This window comes from Cydia splendana, chromosome Z (genome assembly GCF_910591565.1).
Source record: "Cydia splendana chromosome Z, ilCydSple1.2, whole genome shotgun sequence".
NCBI classification, from domain to species: Eukaryota; Metazoa; Arthropoda; class Insecta; order Lepidoptera; family Tortricidae; genus Cydia; species Cydia splendana.
The window spans coordinates 45419351-45437176 of NC_085987.1; the positions used below are offsets into that span (position 1 = coordinate 45419351).

At 41.0% G+C, this 17826-nt stretch overlaps 2 protein-coding genes across 2 annotated transcripts in view; one reads left to right on the plus strand and one right to left on the minus strand.

The window, feature by feature from the left end:
• LOC134804153 (alpha-1,3-mannosyl-glycoprotein 4-beta-N-acetylglucosaminyltransferase A-like) overlaps positions 1 to 17826 on the plus strand; it is an 88666-nt gene that overhangs the window by 15337 nt on the left and 55503 nt on the right. The window lies entirely within an intron of this gene.
• On the minus strand, positions 1163 to 10693 carry LOC134804120 (granzyme B-like). The gene is made up of 6 exons (XM_063777063.1): positions 10566 to 10693; positions 9124 to 9277; positions 4889 to 4986; positions 4286 to 4535; positions 3554 to 3708; positions 1163 to 1746 (listed from the first exon to the last, which is right to left on the minus strand). Exons 2-6 carry the CDS (start codon positions 9274 to 9276, stop codon positions 1572 to 1574), a joined length of 831 nt encoding a protein of 276 aa, XP_063633133.1. The 5' UTR covers position 9277; positions 10566 to 10693; the 3' UTR covers positions 1163 to 1571.

Consider the following 17826-nt stretch of genomic DNA (forward strand, 5'->3'; position numbering starts at 1 on the left):
ACGTCAACCTATTTGAGACAGCTAAATAGTCGCGGTACTAATCATCTGTTTGGCTGTTTAATGGGCCCGTGCCTTCATTTGATATGGCCATTTCAACTTTTAAAAAGTTTGGAACTCGACAAATAATGGAATTTGTATGCAACATTGCAGTCCCAAAATCGAGACTGCAATGTTTTTAACTTTTTAATTTTTGACTGACCATAAACTACGCGCTTCGCGACCTATTTTTTAAACGGCAAAGTCGACTTTGCCGTCCATTTTTGAGAAAAACATATTGTACAATTTTACTGAGCAATAAAATTGTGTAGATGACAAAACTTGTTATATTATTTTATTTTTGCTACAATTTATTAGAAATCCGTATTTTCTGTCATTAAATTTAGTAAATCACATAAAATAGGAGTCGATTATCGTTCAAAAATGCTCCGAAATGTTTGACTTGGCAGAAAACCAAGCGTCTGAAACTCTGATCACATGTTGAAAATAAAACAAATATATATTAAAAAGTTAGTTGGTGGGAATTGGTTATGTATTATGTTCTTTCGCTTTACAACAATTTCGTGGTGTAAATTGCCGTGAAAAATATAATTATTTTCCTCGCAAAAGTGAAAAGAAGAGTGTACAACAAGGGCATAAATGTCCATTTTTACCCTCGTCTACTATTTTGGTCTTCGTTTCGCTCAGACCAAAAAAAAATCGCCTCGGGTAAAAATGGGTCACTTTATGCCCTTGTTGTACAATCTACTATATGACGGTGTTTAGCTTGTTGTGAAAACATTTGCTTGAACAAAATTTTCGTTTGTTTTTTATGCACAATTGACATGACGTAAGAGACCCATTAGTTGCGTTTTGTTTCGCATAGAACAGGGGTCTCCAAGCTTTTTTACCTGAGGGCTATATTGCGCCTCAGAAACTTTTACGCGGGCCACGGGCGTCGGCGCCGGGGAGGAGGGATCTGGTTGCTGCTGTTAGGGCTGAACCCCTGGAGCCTGGCTTCCGCGGGCCGGACGCTTTGGGTGTCGGCGGGCCAGATTGGATTGCGTCGCGGGCCGGATTTGGCCCGCGGGCCGGGATTTGGAGAGCCCTGGCATAGAATGTAAATGTGCATTGTGCACGAATTGTGTGAGTTGAAAGGAAAGAGCAGATTTTTTTAAACTAGAATTTATTTAAAATAAACGTTTTCGTATATCGCAATAATAATATGTTTGCAAGAATAACAATAATGTAAAATGTCAATATTAACTTAAGTATGTCTAAATAGTTAATATATAAAATAATACTATAACGGCCGACAACAAACTATGGAAGCGGAGCGTGAAACTCGCGACCTAAACGCGTAAGCGCCATGAATTTCATGGCGCTTACGACGTTTTGGTCGCATGGTTATAGGTTGCGATTGCGACAATTTCAGCTTCTCTATAGTAATAATAATAACTCAATGTAAGCAACTAATTTTACTGTGTAATGATTAATATTATACAGTGCTTGAATCGGCAATGTAACTGATATACATATTATTTTATTAATATAAAGGTGTGTCCAGATCCGGCAAAAGTGCTGCATTAACCCTCCTATCCGCTCTTACCACAGTACCGCCTAAACAATTTTAACTGCGTGTCCTCTATCCAGGAGTAAAAAAAGGGTACGCTGGTGTACACGGTGACCCCGTGGGACTCCATCCGCCAGGACACCAGCCCCGCTAGCCGCTGGTCTCGTGGCCGCGCCAGCGGACCACCAGAGTCACCACTGCGAACAACACAAAACATTCATTCAAAAAGTTACAGTAAAATGGGGAGCCACTGGGTAATATTGCTTCAACAGCATTTAAGTTTATCATCATCATCTTCCTCGCGTTGTCCCGGCATTTTGCCACGGCTCATGGGAGCGCTTCGAACGGTCCGCTTGGCAACTAATCCCAAGAATTGGAATATTAAGAATTGGCGTAGACTGACCTTCCAACCCAGAGGATGACTAGGCCTTATTGGGATTAGTCCGGTTTCCTCACGATGATTTCCTTCACCGAAAAGCGACTGGTAAACATCAAATGATAGGTACTTATTTCGTACATAAGTTCTGAAAAACTCATTGGTGCGAGCCGGGGTTTGAACCCGCGACCTCCGGATTGCAAGTCGCATTCTCTTACCGTTAAACCACCAGTGCTTCTTGGGTACCTAATATTGCTTCAACAGTTCTTAAGCTCCCTCCACACTCGTACGCGAATCGCGGCTTCGCGCACGTGTGGAGCGGGCTTTATATATGCATCTCGCTCGTGGTCGCTTATTAGTGCGAGCGAGATGTACAGAAAGTAAGTTACGCAGACGTTAGCGAACATGTCAGTTTGACATTATCAAGGAAGTCGTGGAAAGGCTAGTTGGAGACTTAGTTCAAATAGTTGACGGTGAGTGAGACGGTAACAATAGTTCGAAACTTATAACAAGCTTCGCTTTGGAAACTAAAGAAGAAGTTATTAATTATAGTTAACTCCAGTTCGAGCTACTTCTGAACAGTGTTTCATTGAAATGCAGTAAATTTAATGTAGCTGCATACCAGGGTAATCCATTATTGAATTAAGTAAGCTACGCTCGGTTTCGTAAAGTCTGTACAAAACAGCTACATATTTTTAAGTAAAATTAAAATAACTGGTGTGCTTCGGAATGCCGAGGCATCCCTCAGGCGAGAACATACCAACACCAGACATGCCGAGGCGTTCTTTACATTTCTGGCATGTGTGACATCTTGGTATGCTTGGTATACCTGAGGGATGCCTCGCCATTCCCAAACACACCTCGGCATGCCTGATGACGCCTCGGTAATTTGCCCATTGAGACATTAATGTCATTTTTAATTTATTACTTCATAAAGAGAAGCCATACCAAACAATGAATTTGTCGCAAACGCAACCTGTAGGTGAAAGGAGTGGGGCGTGGTTTGGGCGACCAAAACGTCGTAAGCGCCGTGAAATCCATGGCGCTTACGCGTTTAGGTCCCGAGATTCACGCTCCGCTTCCACAGTTGGTTGTCGGCTGGCAACAATTTATGGGGCAAAGTACGGTACGGGTTCTCTGTGCTGGTTCTATACGTAGTAATAATAGTTCAATGGGCGTCATCATCATCACATCAGCCCTTTATCGCCCACTGCTGAGCCTCTCTTCTAGCACGCCACTTGTCCCGGTCCTGAGCTAATCTCATCCAGAAGTGACCCGCAATCTTCCGGATGTCGTCCACCCAACGGACGCCAGGGGCTTCTTTCATGGGCGTGCCATATGCCTATAGTAGGCAGACCTATTACTATTACCAAAGAGAATTGATTGTTATAGAGAGGTAAAGTCTAAGAAAACAACGTGCCCCTTAGTATGACATCCAAAACAGATGGCGCTGTACTGCGTCATATGTTTTGCGGTCACTGAATTGTCAAACGTCAACTTTTGACAATCAGAGTTACTGCATTATGTATGGAGCTGTACAGTGCCATCTCGTTTACCTGTCAAATTCGAAGCATGAAATTGTCTTAGATTTTACGCATCTTACTCAATCAATCTATCTTTGCTATTACCTAAAAGCGTACTCCGTTGAGTTGACCTCCGCATTCTTGGCACCGCAAATTATTCCCGGCGCATTCTCTGTCTCGTCTATGTACTGGTAGCATAAGTCTTGGCTGAGAAGCGTCTGGTCCAGGCTTTTCAGGAACTCACTGCCAGGGGAATCCCACTAGGATTAAAAACAATGTTTAAAAAAAAGACATGACTTGACCAAAACAGTTTGAAACTCCATTAAAATTATTTAGGGTGATTTAAGGAGTTCCCTCGATTCCTCGTGGATCCCATCACAAGAACTAGATCATGGCAAAAATGGGACCAATTTAGTCAATATGATAGACTTTCAATGCAAAAACATTTTTTCAAATAGTTTGAGAGATGACGGATTTCTGGGGTAACAAAAATTTTAAAAACTATACAACCGAATTCAGAACCTCCTCTTTATTGAATTTTGTGGTCGGTTAATGGCAATCTCAAGTAGATGTCATACACCAATTACACCATAACAAAAACCTGACCCAGGGCCTTATTGCCCGATATTGGATTGGAACTGGTATCTTCATCTTTTTCAGCTATAGGTACTGCCAAAACTTGTTGCGTAAAGTACAGGCACATTATACTCGCCCTTAGAATCCTTAGATTATTATCAAAAGTGCCTGATCTTACAAGAATTGCAAATACTCCAGAAAGTGCCGCCATGATTAAGTCTAGATGTCAAGATTTAGTTGAGGGAAATATAATGATCGTACCCCAAATCTGCCCCAGCCAGCCACCGCCAACCCCCCTTCTTGCCCCATATGCCGTCCCATCTCCCCAGTCATCAGCATCACCTTCTTAACAGTGTGAGAGAACTGCACCGGATTCGCAAGGAACATAATCCCTATGTCGAAATAAACGTCGTCAGGATCGTAATTTTCGTGGGTCATGTAATCTAGCATGTCTCGACGCATGGTCGCACGTCGGTGGAGACGGTGGCCCATGTAGATGACGTACTTGATTCTGGAAGGTGAAATGATCGCTTTCATCCATCGAACACGGTGGTTTTTTAGGGTACCGTACCCAAAGGGTAAAAACGGGATCATATTACTAAGACTCCACTGTCAGCCTGTCCGCCTGTCCGTTTGTCGGTCTGTCACCAGGCTGTATCTCATGAACTGTGATAGACAGTTGAAGTTTTCACAGATGATATATTTCTGTTGCCGCTATGACAACAAATACTAAAAAGTACGGAACCCTCGGTGGGCGAATCCGACTCGCACTTGTCCGGGTTTTGCTTGTTATGTTATACATATTATATGGCATATTTAAAGTTATAACATCACTGATGGCAATGGTATAATATAAACACTTACTTCCCGACATCCTTCTTGCTGTTGGTGACATCGTCAAGACAATGCGCTGCCGTCAAAATGGTCTGGGAGCTTATAAGCGACCCGCCGCACGCCGCTATCTGGGTCATACACAATTGCAGGTTATGGGGCGTTCCATTAATGTGTCACTTACCTAGTGCTATAGTTCTTTGATACTTGAAAGTTCTAGCCGATTTTATAGATTCAGGTGACAATCAAAACTCACTAATTACTATCACTAAATAAGTTGGCTCTTTGAGTTTCCGATAAGTCTTTTATATGTTCAAAACTAAAATCAAAGCGAACAGTTCGCTGCGAAATCAGAGTATGTAAATATGTATGTGCATTGTATAATATATGTTGTTAGATATAACGTTTTCTTTTGGTTTTCAAATGCACCGCCTACAATATTTTCTGCTTTGCCTTAAGGTTCACTGGTAGAGAATGCCTCATGAAATCGTTTATTCACAATGAACATATGGTATTATAAGATCTTAAATTACAAGCATTGCGTCCCATGATACATTCAGTCTAGGCAGACGTGTGAAAACAGTTGTCAGTGATTAGATCACTCTGTCATTTATTAAATTCATGGCATTAAAGTTCGCCTGTTTTTTTTAAATCGAACATCCTTAATTGGATTTATTTATTCATAACATTTCTATATACGTAACATAATAAAAACACTTATATTATGAATAAAAAAAAATTACCTAACTCGTAGTCGGTAGGGTGCCCAGAAGTACATTAAGATGTTCTTTTGTGCAATAAAGTTTAAATAAATAATAAATAAATTAGTCTTAAGCGCCAAAGACCCTAATGGCGCTTAAGTCCTTTGTGCCAAGTTTCGCCATTTAGCCAATAGCAATACAGGAATCCTACTACTAGGTAACCTAACTATCAAACCTGTTTACAAAATTGGTTTAATAAAGGGGCCCACTGATTAACAGTCCGCCGGACGGTATCGGCCTGTCAGTTAGAACAAAATTTTGACAGTTCCGAACAACTGACAGGCCGATACCGTCCGGCGGACTGTTAATCAATGGGCCCCTTAATGTGTTGCAGAAACTTAAGTTTGACATATTTTTTTATTGCATAATGTTACTTGGCATCACAGAACACCGCCTCTAGAAACCTTATATTGGCCATTTTGTTCCCGACGCAAATCACCAAACTGTGAGGTGCGGGAGGGGTGCTCACGTCGTTGCGATTGGTCGTTTCAAACATGGCGCGCTGACACGTGTAAGCGTAGGGATGGGACATGTTCATTACAGGTAGTGGGTACTGCTACCAGTGACACCGAAATTTATTGTGGTAAAATTGTTACCAATTTAGTATACTTAGAGTAAACTTACTTAATAATTATATTGATTAATTTAATATTTCATTAAGTAATTTAACAATGTACTTACCTGAAATTTTTACTTAACATATTAGGCCATTTCTGTTTAAAGTACCCAGAACATGAATTTTAAAGTTTAGAATTTTTATATTATTTCTACTCAGCATCGCAATCTCTTTCGATACGCGAAAAAAGTGTCGCCAAAATCTCATACAATTATTTTCTCTTATCCGTTTTATTAAGGTCATAGAAGGTTGTATTGAAAACATATTCAAATGGACCAATAACATATGCCTATTACAAATCAACTCCGACTTCTCTCGCACTTCTTTGAAGTTCATCATCAGGTCCATCTCGTGACATGAGACCTACCTGCTCACCTAGAGGATTCTAAAAAACCCATACAACATATGTCTATCACAAACCAACACCGAGTTCCCTCGCACTTCTTTGAAGTTCATCATCAGGTCCATCTCGTGACATGAGACCTAACTGCTCACCTAGAGGATTCTAAAAACCCATACAACATATGTCTATCACAAACCAACACCGAGTTCCCTCGCACTTCTTTGAAGTTCATCATCAGGCCCATCTCGTGACATGAGACCTAACTGCTCACCTAGAGGATTCTAAAAAACCCATACAACATATGTCTATCACAAACCAACACCGAGCTCCCTCGCACTTCTTTGGAGTTCATCATCAGGTCCATCTCGTGACATGAGGCCTAACTGCTCACCTAGAGGATTCTAAATAACCCATACAACATATGTCTATCACAAACCAACACCGAGTTCCCTCGTAGGTACTTCTTTGAAGTTCATCATCAGGTCCACCTCGTGACATGCGGCCTAACTGCTCCGCTGGCCTAGAGGATTCTAAAAAAACTTACACAACATGTTACCTATATATTATGTCTAAAATGGTACAATACGGTATGACGAAGCACGAAGTTTCCGCAACTGAAAAACCATCATCGTCACATCACTAGTCGAAAGGGAAAGGGATAGCGCATTGCATTTTCAAGTTGACGAAAAGGGACGGGCATACTTCGCCTCTGCTTACTGACCAGTATAAAATGAACCCCGCGGACAAGAAACATTATTCAATGAAATAATGAATTTGACTTTCCCGTGGGATGTTATTCCGTATCTGTTTCGTAAGTAGATGTCTTAGATGACTTGCCACACCATATTACGCTGCAATATCCCATGATTTCCCAATGAATTCAATAGTTTACGATTTATTTTCTTAGACTCGTGCACACTGCTAACAGGTCGTAACCTTGGGCGCAACTGATCGGAGCGGCGCGCGAACAATCTTATATTTGACCTATACACCATACGGGCGGTGACCGCGAGTCGTCCTATAAGCTCGGTCTATAGGGGTTGGTCTGTGCTTGGCATAAATGTCGTTTAGAAGAATTACCTTTCGCATAGGTAGTATTATTTAACATACAATCACTTCGCAGAGTTTTATGATCCAGAACCATATTTTGGCATACTGTTGATGTTCATAATAGTCTTTGAAAAGAATATTGATTTCGCAGATAAATGTGCTGCATAATATTTAGGTGGCATACATTTATCAACTTGATCAGATGAATGACTTTAATCACTTGCATTATTATGTGACACATACCTACATGGGATAGCATGATTGCTTTGAATTTTTTGTGATGTCGCAGTTCTAACCTAACCTACTTTTCTGGCAGCCGCTCGTTATTGTATGAGGTCGCTGTTTTAACCTAACCTAACTTACTTTTCTGACAGCCGTTATTTTATGTAGGAGGTCGCAGTTATAACCTTATCTAACCTACTATTCTGGCAGCCGTTCGTTTTTTATGGCAGGCCGTAGTTCCAACCCAACATAACCATGTTTTCTGGCACAGGTTCAATTTTGTTGGAGTGGCGGTTCTTACTTTTCTGCTAACAGAAAAAAACATTATGCCATAATAAGAGTATGCAGTTAGTCTCTTTCGGTGACCGGCAAGACAAGGAAGTTGAGCGCCGTGTTCAAAATGCCTGGAAGAGCTACTGGTCCATGAAGGAGCTAATGAAGGGCGACCTTCCAATGTCACTAAAGCGTAAACTCGTTGACATTTGTGTATTCTGCCTGTCCTAACCTACGGTGCTCAAACACGGTCGCTCACCGAGAGTCAGAAGTCCAAATTAAAGGTTTGCCAGCGAGCAATGGAGCGCAGCATTGTAGGTGTCAAAAGTACGGAATACGAAACAATACATTGCGCTCCAAAACACGCATAGCTGACGTGGAGGAGAAGACCACCAGGCTGAGGTGGGACTGGGCGGGTCACGTTTGCCGCATGCATCCGGACAGGTGGGTTAGTATAGCCACCAAGTAGATGCCGCAAAAGAAGCGCGGACGTGGCAGGCCCAGACGGAGATGGCGGGACGACTAAGACGCCTTCATCAGTAACTGCCCGGAAAAAGCACTACAACGGGAGTTGTGGAAATCAAGGGGAGAGGCCTTTGCCCAGCAGTGCGAGAGTATGCTACAGGATGTTTATGGTTAGGTACATAACATTATACCAAACGAAAGTCGGCAAAAGTAATCTTTGTGCTAAATAATATGCTGCAAAATGTATTGTATGCGTAGTAACAGTAATGCCAAGTAATAGTACTTAATGCTAAATCATCATTCGACTAAAAGTGTTTCTGCGATACATGTTAATGCGAAGTGTATTTCTAACAAACAATGTTATGCCAGATGAGGGGAACCCGTTTCAGTAACATCTAACATTACATTCCTGGCCAAATGTATGGGATTTGACATTGACCGTCAGTTTTGTAACGATTGGTTAGCAAATAAATTGGTCGTTAATGGTACACAGTTTAGTGAAAATGTCCAGAAGCGATGTGGTTGATTTCGAACCTACCGAGTCACGCCCCTTATGTGCCAGCAGGTAGGCAATGAAGGGCCACTCCCGCATGTTGGCCTCATGCCCTCCCACTATGAAGCCTGTCATCTTGCTGGCAACTGTCGTGATGGACAGTGATAGGAGAAGGTATGCTAACATGTTTTTCTGCATTCTGAAAAAAAAATTTTTTTTGGAAGCTTTGAGTATTTAGTAACTGAAGACGCCATGGCTGTCATTTTCTGTACAAAACAGTCTGCCGATTTTTGCGGGGGAGGAGCACGTCAAATGTATGGCTATTTGTACATGATTTGCACGTAACGTACAAATAGCCATGTCAGATAAACGTTAGTCTATACAAAAGTTTGCACAATTGTGCAAGGTTTTCGGCAGAGAGGTAAGCTCTTAAAGGCGACTCCGGTTATTAAATGCTCTAAGGTGACAAGATTCTACTGGCCCTGAAATAATGTCGCTTAAAGGTCTCTGCCCACTACACCGTATCATACCATGACCGTGCTGTGAACGTATCAGGCACGGAATGTAACGCGATACGGACTAGGTACTATGCCCACTACACCGTACCCATATTGTTTCATATCCGTACATAACGGGCTTAGTGCCCGTAGTAACCGCGTATCATCCCCATAGCATCTGCCTATAATCCCCGTAGCATCCGCGTTTTATCCCTTAGTACCCGCGTTTTATTCCCGAGAGCAATACTCGTCAGAAAGAGCGAGGAAATAGTTATCAGACTGGCAAGAGCGAGCAAAAAATATGGCCACGCGTTTATAACGGGCTTAGAACGGTCACCATAAGCGGTTATAACCCGTATGCTCACCGTTTCGCCGCCTGCAAGCACCGTTCTTGCAACGTTGCGTGCCGTGCACGGAGCGTTTCGGCACCGGCAAAATATCCTCGCCGACAATTTTTGACGGTCCGTGCATGGCACGCGACGGGTATGGTCGGTGCGATGACGGAACGGGCTAGCGGGCATAGTCTCATACTTTTTAATACAAAGAATATTTGTTTGCCTGACACGTTCCTACTACGGTCATGGTATGATACGGTGTAGTGGGCAGAGACCTTAAAGCAGCATAGATATGGCAGTAATGTGCGTACAAACAGCAATACTCCTAACTGTACATTGGTGGACCTTATAACATAAGGCTTAAAGCCCATCGATGTACAGTTAACAGTGTGGGTGATGGTATGTCAGGTAATAGACGCACCAATTATTACAGTTAAACATAAATATCTGGGAGACCGAGCTTTGCTCGGAAAACATATAAAAACTCAAAAATGCGAATTTTCCCAGAAATAAGACCTAGCTTGATCGATTTTTCGGCCCCGAAAACCCCCCATATACTTAGCAGATTTCATCGTAATCGTTAGTGCTGTTTCCGAGAAGCTCGAAATATATAAATAAATAAAATACAAGGTATAAGATAACATTAATAAACTACCTGATAGAATAATAACAAAAAACTGCAAATAAAGTCCTTGCCAAACGAACCGAGTAAATATTTAGACTAATTTCAATTACTCTAAGACCTACATCCAATGATTATGTCACATATACTATGAAGCACTAAAGCCACTCCACTCCAATTAATTCCGGTTAATGGTGATTGAATTGGAACAGTCCATTTGATTGGATTTAATTTGCATTAGATGATAATGCGGGACTACTATAGTAACGCTAACGGGTATGTCAAAATTGTGTCAGTCGGCGCGATTCGGGAAATGAATTAGAGATTCATTAGGTATGAAATAGTAAAGATATGTGACGTGCCACGGCTGGCGCTTACGCTATTATTAACGCCGCTCTAATATTCAGCCGGGGCAATGGTACCTTTTGCCGTGGAACGTCACATGTCTTTACCATTTCATATCTAGTGAATCTCTAATTCATTTCCCGAATCGCGCCGAGTTTCTTATATGGTTTTCGAGGGTAGACCGTGTGTAGCTCAATTATAATTAAAAATAACGCAAACTTAGCGAGCTTATAATATCTTAGTGATCCTTAATAATATCCATACTATCTACACTTTAATATTATAAAGACGAAAGTGTGTCTGTCTGTCTGTTACCTCTTCACGCTTAATCCGCTGAACTGATTTAGTTGAAATTTGGTATACAGATAGTTTGAGTCCGGGGAAGGACATAGGATAGTTCTTATGTCGGAAATCATCCCTGAAGAGAGTGCAAAGGGGGGTGGAATTGAATGAGTTAATGAATTGCCTAATAATTGAAGTAAAGCAATGCGCGAATTGAATGATTGCTATTAGCATTATCCAGGCGCTATACCTACTTTAGCTGCTGTCACTAATTCCACGCAGATGAAGTCGCGGGCAGAAGCTAGTAATAAAATAAGTAGGTAATAAGGAGGTATAAATCTCTCGCGTCGAATCATGATCTCTATGACTTCTTCCAACTATTTTGGTTGGACCAAGTTGGACATAAGTAATAAAAAAAATATTTAAAAAATATGTTTTTACCGTATTTTAATTACCTACTTAAATGTAACATCATCATAATCATTATTCTTAAGAGCCTAGCTTGTCGGTGGAGTAATCGCCATTCCGTTCTTCTCTCTGCCACTGTTTTGAGCTCCTGATACGTCACTACGTTAATTTTCTCTTTGCCCTGATCAATATATGCACGTCTCAGTCTTCCACTGCCTCTCTGTTTTTCTATTCTGCCTTCAATTATAGACTTCAATTAAATGTAACATTTCTAACTAAATGGCTAAGCTTCCGAAAAATGACTACAAACATTTTACGTGACAGCTATTCCATAAATATGAACTGTCACACGGACCATCATTCCACGCGAGAGCCGTTAAGTACATTAATTACCTACACTTCTCGCGTCGAAAGATGAGCCTCATTAGCCTATTATACACCTAAACCTCCCTCAAGAATCACTCTATTGATAAGTGAAAACCGCATGAAAATTCGTTCTGAAGTTTTCGAGTTTATCGCGAACATACATACACACAAACAGACAGACGCGGCGGGGGACTTTGTTCTATAAGGTGTAGTGATATATTTAAATTCTTAATTTACAGTGGATTTGGTTGTCAATTCGGTTATTAGGTTAGAATAGGTTAGAACAGAATCGGCGTCTAGGTTATAAAACAACTTTTTATTTTTTATTTCCTGCAATGTGTCTGGTAGAGCGCGAGCTGCGTTTCGTTTATCCAGTCGAAGTAATCGGGCACGCTGGTGAACACTGTGACCCCGCTGTCCTCGTGTCGGAAGGACACTATGCCTAGCTGGTAGTGGCTAGCACGTGTCACCAATGGCCCGCCGGAGTCGCCACTGAAAAATATAAAAAGATAATAATAAGCTCGTTCTCACCATACCCTATGATGAGAATCTTTTGAAAGCCGAGGACAAGTCCAGTGCCTCTTACTTAGCTCACGAGGAATGTGGAATGTTGATTCGACGATCATTGTTCCGATAGTCCTTGTTAGATAGTTCCGAAAAACTCGAGATACTCTCGCTAGATGGCTGGCTCAAGGATCAGATACAGAAGGCGGTAATCTTGACCTTAATTCAGGCTATGACGTCCCACTGCTGGGCATAGAACTCCTCACATTCAAGGGAGGTATTGGTCTATACATAGTCCCCACGCTGAGGCCAGCGGGGGACTAAGTAGAAACCAATCCCTCCCTTGCTTATATTCTGCCCTCCCCAACCTCCCTCCCTTGCTTATGCAATCGCTTAGGTAACCGAGCTGGGGATATCTATTTCAATTTACAATTTAATTGTGTGTCTTACCACATCTCGGGACTATATATATGGTATATCGGACCTGGACCGAAGCCAAGGTGCATGGGGCCTAAGCCAACAGCGCAGAGGCCCTTAAAGACAAGTTTGATGTTATATAACACATCAGCTAGAATCCATTCACAGTCTTAGCTGGAGTAGGGGCTGTTGTAAATACAGTAGAGAAGAGTGCCCGTTATGGTGTTGAAGTTTGGCTGAACAAAAGATTGGGCTATTGCTGAGAGGTCTGGACACCTTTTTTATAGAGGGGGAATGCATTACGCACACCACCCAGGTGCGGGGACGGGCCTGAGATGGTTATGTGGGACTCCCAGTCTCCCATACAGGCTAATGGGACCCATGGTATACCCTCTAAAACCCTTCTGTTGACGCCTCACTGCTGTACAGTCAACGGTAAAAATATGGGTGTAGAGAACTTACTCAAAAATATGTCCCATAGTTCTTACTTCACTGACATAAGAGTTATGGGACATATTTTTGAAATGATTTGTACACCCATATTTTTACCGTTGACTGTACTGCGCCAGGAACGCCGAAGTACTCATCCGCAACACCTGCCATAACAATGTCTCTACACGTTACCGAGGCAGGCGGTGACTTGCCGCTGAGTAAATGGGCCCACATTGTGTTATTATAAATACGTCTTGAATTGTTATATCGACGTTCAACGATATATTATTAACTTTTATTATGATATGAGACATCTTGATACTTTTAAACAAAAGAACCTTCTGTTATGATACAATTTTTTTTATTATGCGGGTTTTCATACTCATTGTCATTATTTGAGACTGCAAATCACCGTTATAAGTGTTTAAAATGATAATGAGTTATTTGGAACTAGAGTACGGATTATCATTTGATATTTTCGGTGAAGGAAAAAACATCGTGAGGAAACCTGCATACATCTGCGAAGAAATTCAAAAATGTATGTTTTCAACACGCATTGGGCCTGCATCTGACTATAGCCCACTCCTTCGCGCATGAGAGGACGCCCGTGCCCAGGACGTATATAGGCTGAATATTTGTATCTCCTTGGATTTCACATGCCTATAAATCCCGGTCTTTTGATAGGCTTGCGTGGGGATAATAGATCCAAGACGTAGAGGCCCCCTGGAGAGCTTTAATGTCATGTAGAACGCCTGCTGGAACCCGTTAACAGGCGCAACAATAGATACCCATGAACCAGTCACAATAGGCTCAATTATTATTATGTTTACCTGTAAGCATATTCCTTGGATGGCGCAGTACACACAACACCGATTTGACATTTATAAATGGGATCTGGCGAATGCAATCTTTGGCAGATATAGCTTCCAGTTTTGCGGCCTTAAGTTTGAGACTTGTTGGACTATTCATAGAGGGACCGGTCTGAAACCCAAAGCACCGTTAAGTTGCCTACTTTGCTCCACAATGGGTAAATGTGCTCCAACAGTTTTTATACATGAAAACTATATCAAGTGATTTATAAGTAACGATAAAAGTGATGGTCTACTTTAATTGAAAATATAAATGAGCTGTCATAGAGACTATCTTTCGACGTGAGAGGTATCATAAATACTTACCTTACCCTTAAATTAAACTTACCTTACCCCAACCGGCCACCATCAAACTCTTACCCCACCTTAGACTGAACCTCCGATATAACAGTATAAGTATAACCTTCTTGACAAAACGAGCATAGAGACCATCTTTTGACGCGAGAGGTATCATAAATTATGCTTACCTTACCCCAACCGGCCACCATTAAACGCCTATCCCTCATTAGACTGAACCTCCGATATAACAGTATAACCTTCTTCGTTGGGCAGAAACTTGACCGGAGTATGGAGGCACATGACGCCTATGTCTGCTATCACGTCTTCGTTGTTAGGGTCGTATTCTCTTGGGGTCTCGTAGTCTTTTACTCTGCGAGCCATGGAGGCTCTGTTGTATGAAGAGTGGCCCGTGTATATTAATAAATAATAAATATTAGGGGACATCTTACACAGATCAAACCTAGCCCCAAACTAAGCAAAGCTTGTACTATGGGTACTAGGCGACGATATACATACTTGTATAGATAAATACATACTTATATACATAGAAAACAACCATGACTCAGGAACAAATATTAGTGTTCATCACACAAATAAATGCCCTTACTGGGATTCGAACCCAGGACCATCGGCTTAGCAGACAGGGTCACTATCCACTAGACCAGACCGGTCGTCAAAAATATTGTGAAGCTATAACTGAAAATTGTTTCTGAATTAGATAGCTGAAACCAACAGCCGGTTTCGTTCCCGGGTATTGGATGTCATATTTGTTACACTTATTGTTGAACATAAGTTTGTCTCTTTCTCTTTCGTTTTGCTGTTTATACCTACAATTTGTACATTTTAAACGCTTCAATTTTGGTACGCCTAAAACCTATTCTGGAGTTACAGTTCCATTTGTTGCAGTGAATTCCTTCGGATTTCCAGTAATTCCACAACTTTGCAAAACAGAAATACTCACTCGTTCATTTGCCTTTTGTTGTCCGTGACATCGTCCAAACAGTGGGCAGCTGTCAAAACAGTCTGGGAGCTAAGAAGAAAGTACCCCGCGCACGCCGCAACCACCATATGTCTCCTGATTGTTTGTATGAAAGTTATGAAACACTAAAGGTTTATGGACACCTCCTGCATGCCCTCCCACTACTCCTTTCATCTCGGGTTTTGCAGATGCAAATGCCAGAATAAGGATTAGTAACATACAGCTAACAACATACAGTTGAAGTTCATTTTACCTAGAAATTAAAGTCAGTAAGGGTAAGTGTGGCTGGGCTTGACGATGGGAACTCGATTTAAACACTAATCAATGTGTAAGCAGGCCCCAATATGAAATCCAGCTACATTTACCCTTAACGATAGCCTTAAAAAAAATAATGTCAGGACGTGTTGCAAATGCAATTATTGGCGAAAAAAACTTACTAAGTAGCTGCTCCCAAAAAACCCTGGAATTATAGTACTTATAATATAATAAATACCGTAATATCCAGTTTAAAAAATACTAATTCACCATTAAATGACCCATACTTCTTGGTTTATAAAGACATTTAATCGGTCAGTTAAGAAAAAGGTAATTTCTGGGTAATTGAAAAAAATATTACAATTCACCACAAAATAGTTACCTATTTAATGATCGGCAAGTCGATAAAATTTGTCGAATATAGCTTTAGGTATAATTATTGGTCGCTATGATAAAGGTACAGTAGTAGTGGTACACCCAAGGCCAAAAGTATGGAAAAACGTTGTTTTCTTTAATATTTCTGTTTTGGATTTCACGGGCCTATAAATCCCGGTCTTTTGATAGGCTTGCATGGGGATATAGATCCAACACGAAGAGGCCGTTTGGAGAGCTTTTATGTCATGTAGAACGCCTGCTGGAACCCATTTACGGGTACATAAATAGATAGGTACCCGCAAAACCGGTTTCAGCAGGCATTGTGAGCTAATATAGAAAAATGGAAAGACTCCTGGTCTATGGTTTAAATTTGGATGGAAAATAAGACTTGGCTATTGCAAAGAGTTCCGGACACCTGCTATATCATGCGTTTCGGCCGAGACAGGGGCCGAATATTTCGGTATTCGGCCAAAACCACTATTCGGGGCATCTCTATACGGAACCCGTGTGCGAATCCGACTCGTAGTTAGCCGGTTTTTATATGAAGTTAATATTGCTTGCATGAACTCTTATTAAACTGAGAAATTTCCCATGAACGAAATTTAGAAGTATATTAATACATACTAGAAATAAATAAGATATAGTATAAGTTACGAAAATCCTTTATTCATCGCCATCAGACGTATCAGTATTGCTCGAACTGTCACTATCTCAGCTTTCCCCGACATTTAATTATTATAAATGTTTTACATACACTGTCAATTAAGTGGTCGAGACAGTACGAAGTATAAAATAGTATTTTATACAATCTTGATATAATAGAGAGCATTTCAGTCGAGTCCCGTGTTTAGGCAACGAAGCTTGCTGAGAAAAAATTAAATGTCAACGAAAGTGTTTAGCTATCAAAGGCGTATTTCATTCTGAAGGAGATTTTCTGTTTAAATGAGGTTTAATTTCGTTGCCTAGCAACAGAGAGTGTTTATTTTGAATTTGACACATGGCTGTCAAAAAAGGTTACTCAACTGCTGCAACTAAGATAACATTTAATTTTTTTTAAGTATGTTGCACCAATTATATTGAATTAATATTTCGCATGGTAGTAGCTAATACTATTTGCAGTTTATGTGATTTTTTCCATAGGTGTACCTTTACAATTAGTTGTTGAAAAGAGCTGTCAAAAAATTCTCTGACATTTTAATCATTATTTTTTCGGGGTAATTAAATATTTAAAAAAATCTGAGTTATACTCCTACTCATTCTTTGTAGCTATGATGTGGTTTGATTGCTCTACCTTATATAGTTTAGAAGAAAAACGACTTTGAAAAATGTGTCCATAAAATGACGTTTTTGACATTATCTCGGTGACGGTTCAAGATAGGGGGCTGAAAGTTAAGGTGTTACTATATTATAAGATAGCCAACAAATTACATTATATAAATCCGATATTCCTCACAGGGGCCACTTCTCCTTCCTTAGCCTGCTAGACCCTTTTGACAGTTCCGAACAACTGACAGGCCGATACCGTCCGGCGGACTGTTAATCAGTGGGCCCCTTAACAGGAGAGATACTTAGACGAATACAAAAGAACGTCTAGTAACGAACAGGTGTATCTGGTTGCTGCTAATAGGGCTGAACCCCTGGAGCCTGGCTCCCGCGCGGGTGGACGTGTTTCTTGTGACAATTGTCATTAACTTCGCAAAATAAGTACTTATTAACTGGCGATATAATGGAGTTTTTATTTTATTAACATGGTGGCAATCAAGCACACCGCCCGTCCGATGGT

Bases quoted from the DNA above. Each gene is read 5' to 3' on its own strand.
- LOC134804120 (XM_063777063.1), bottom strand. From the start codon at position 9,276: ATGCAGAAAAACATGTTAGCATACCTTCTCCTATCACTGTCCATCACG. The intron at 4,987-9,123 runs GTAGGTTCGAAA...TGTATGACCCAG, and splicing joins CACATAAGGGGCGTGACTCG to ATAGCGGCGTGCGGCGGGTC. The intron at 4,536-4,888 runs GTAAGTGTTTAT...TTCACCTTCCAG, and splicing joins AGCAAGAAGGATGTCGGGAA to AATCAAGTACGTCATCTACA.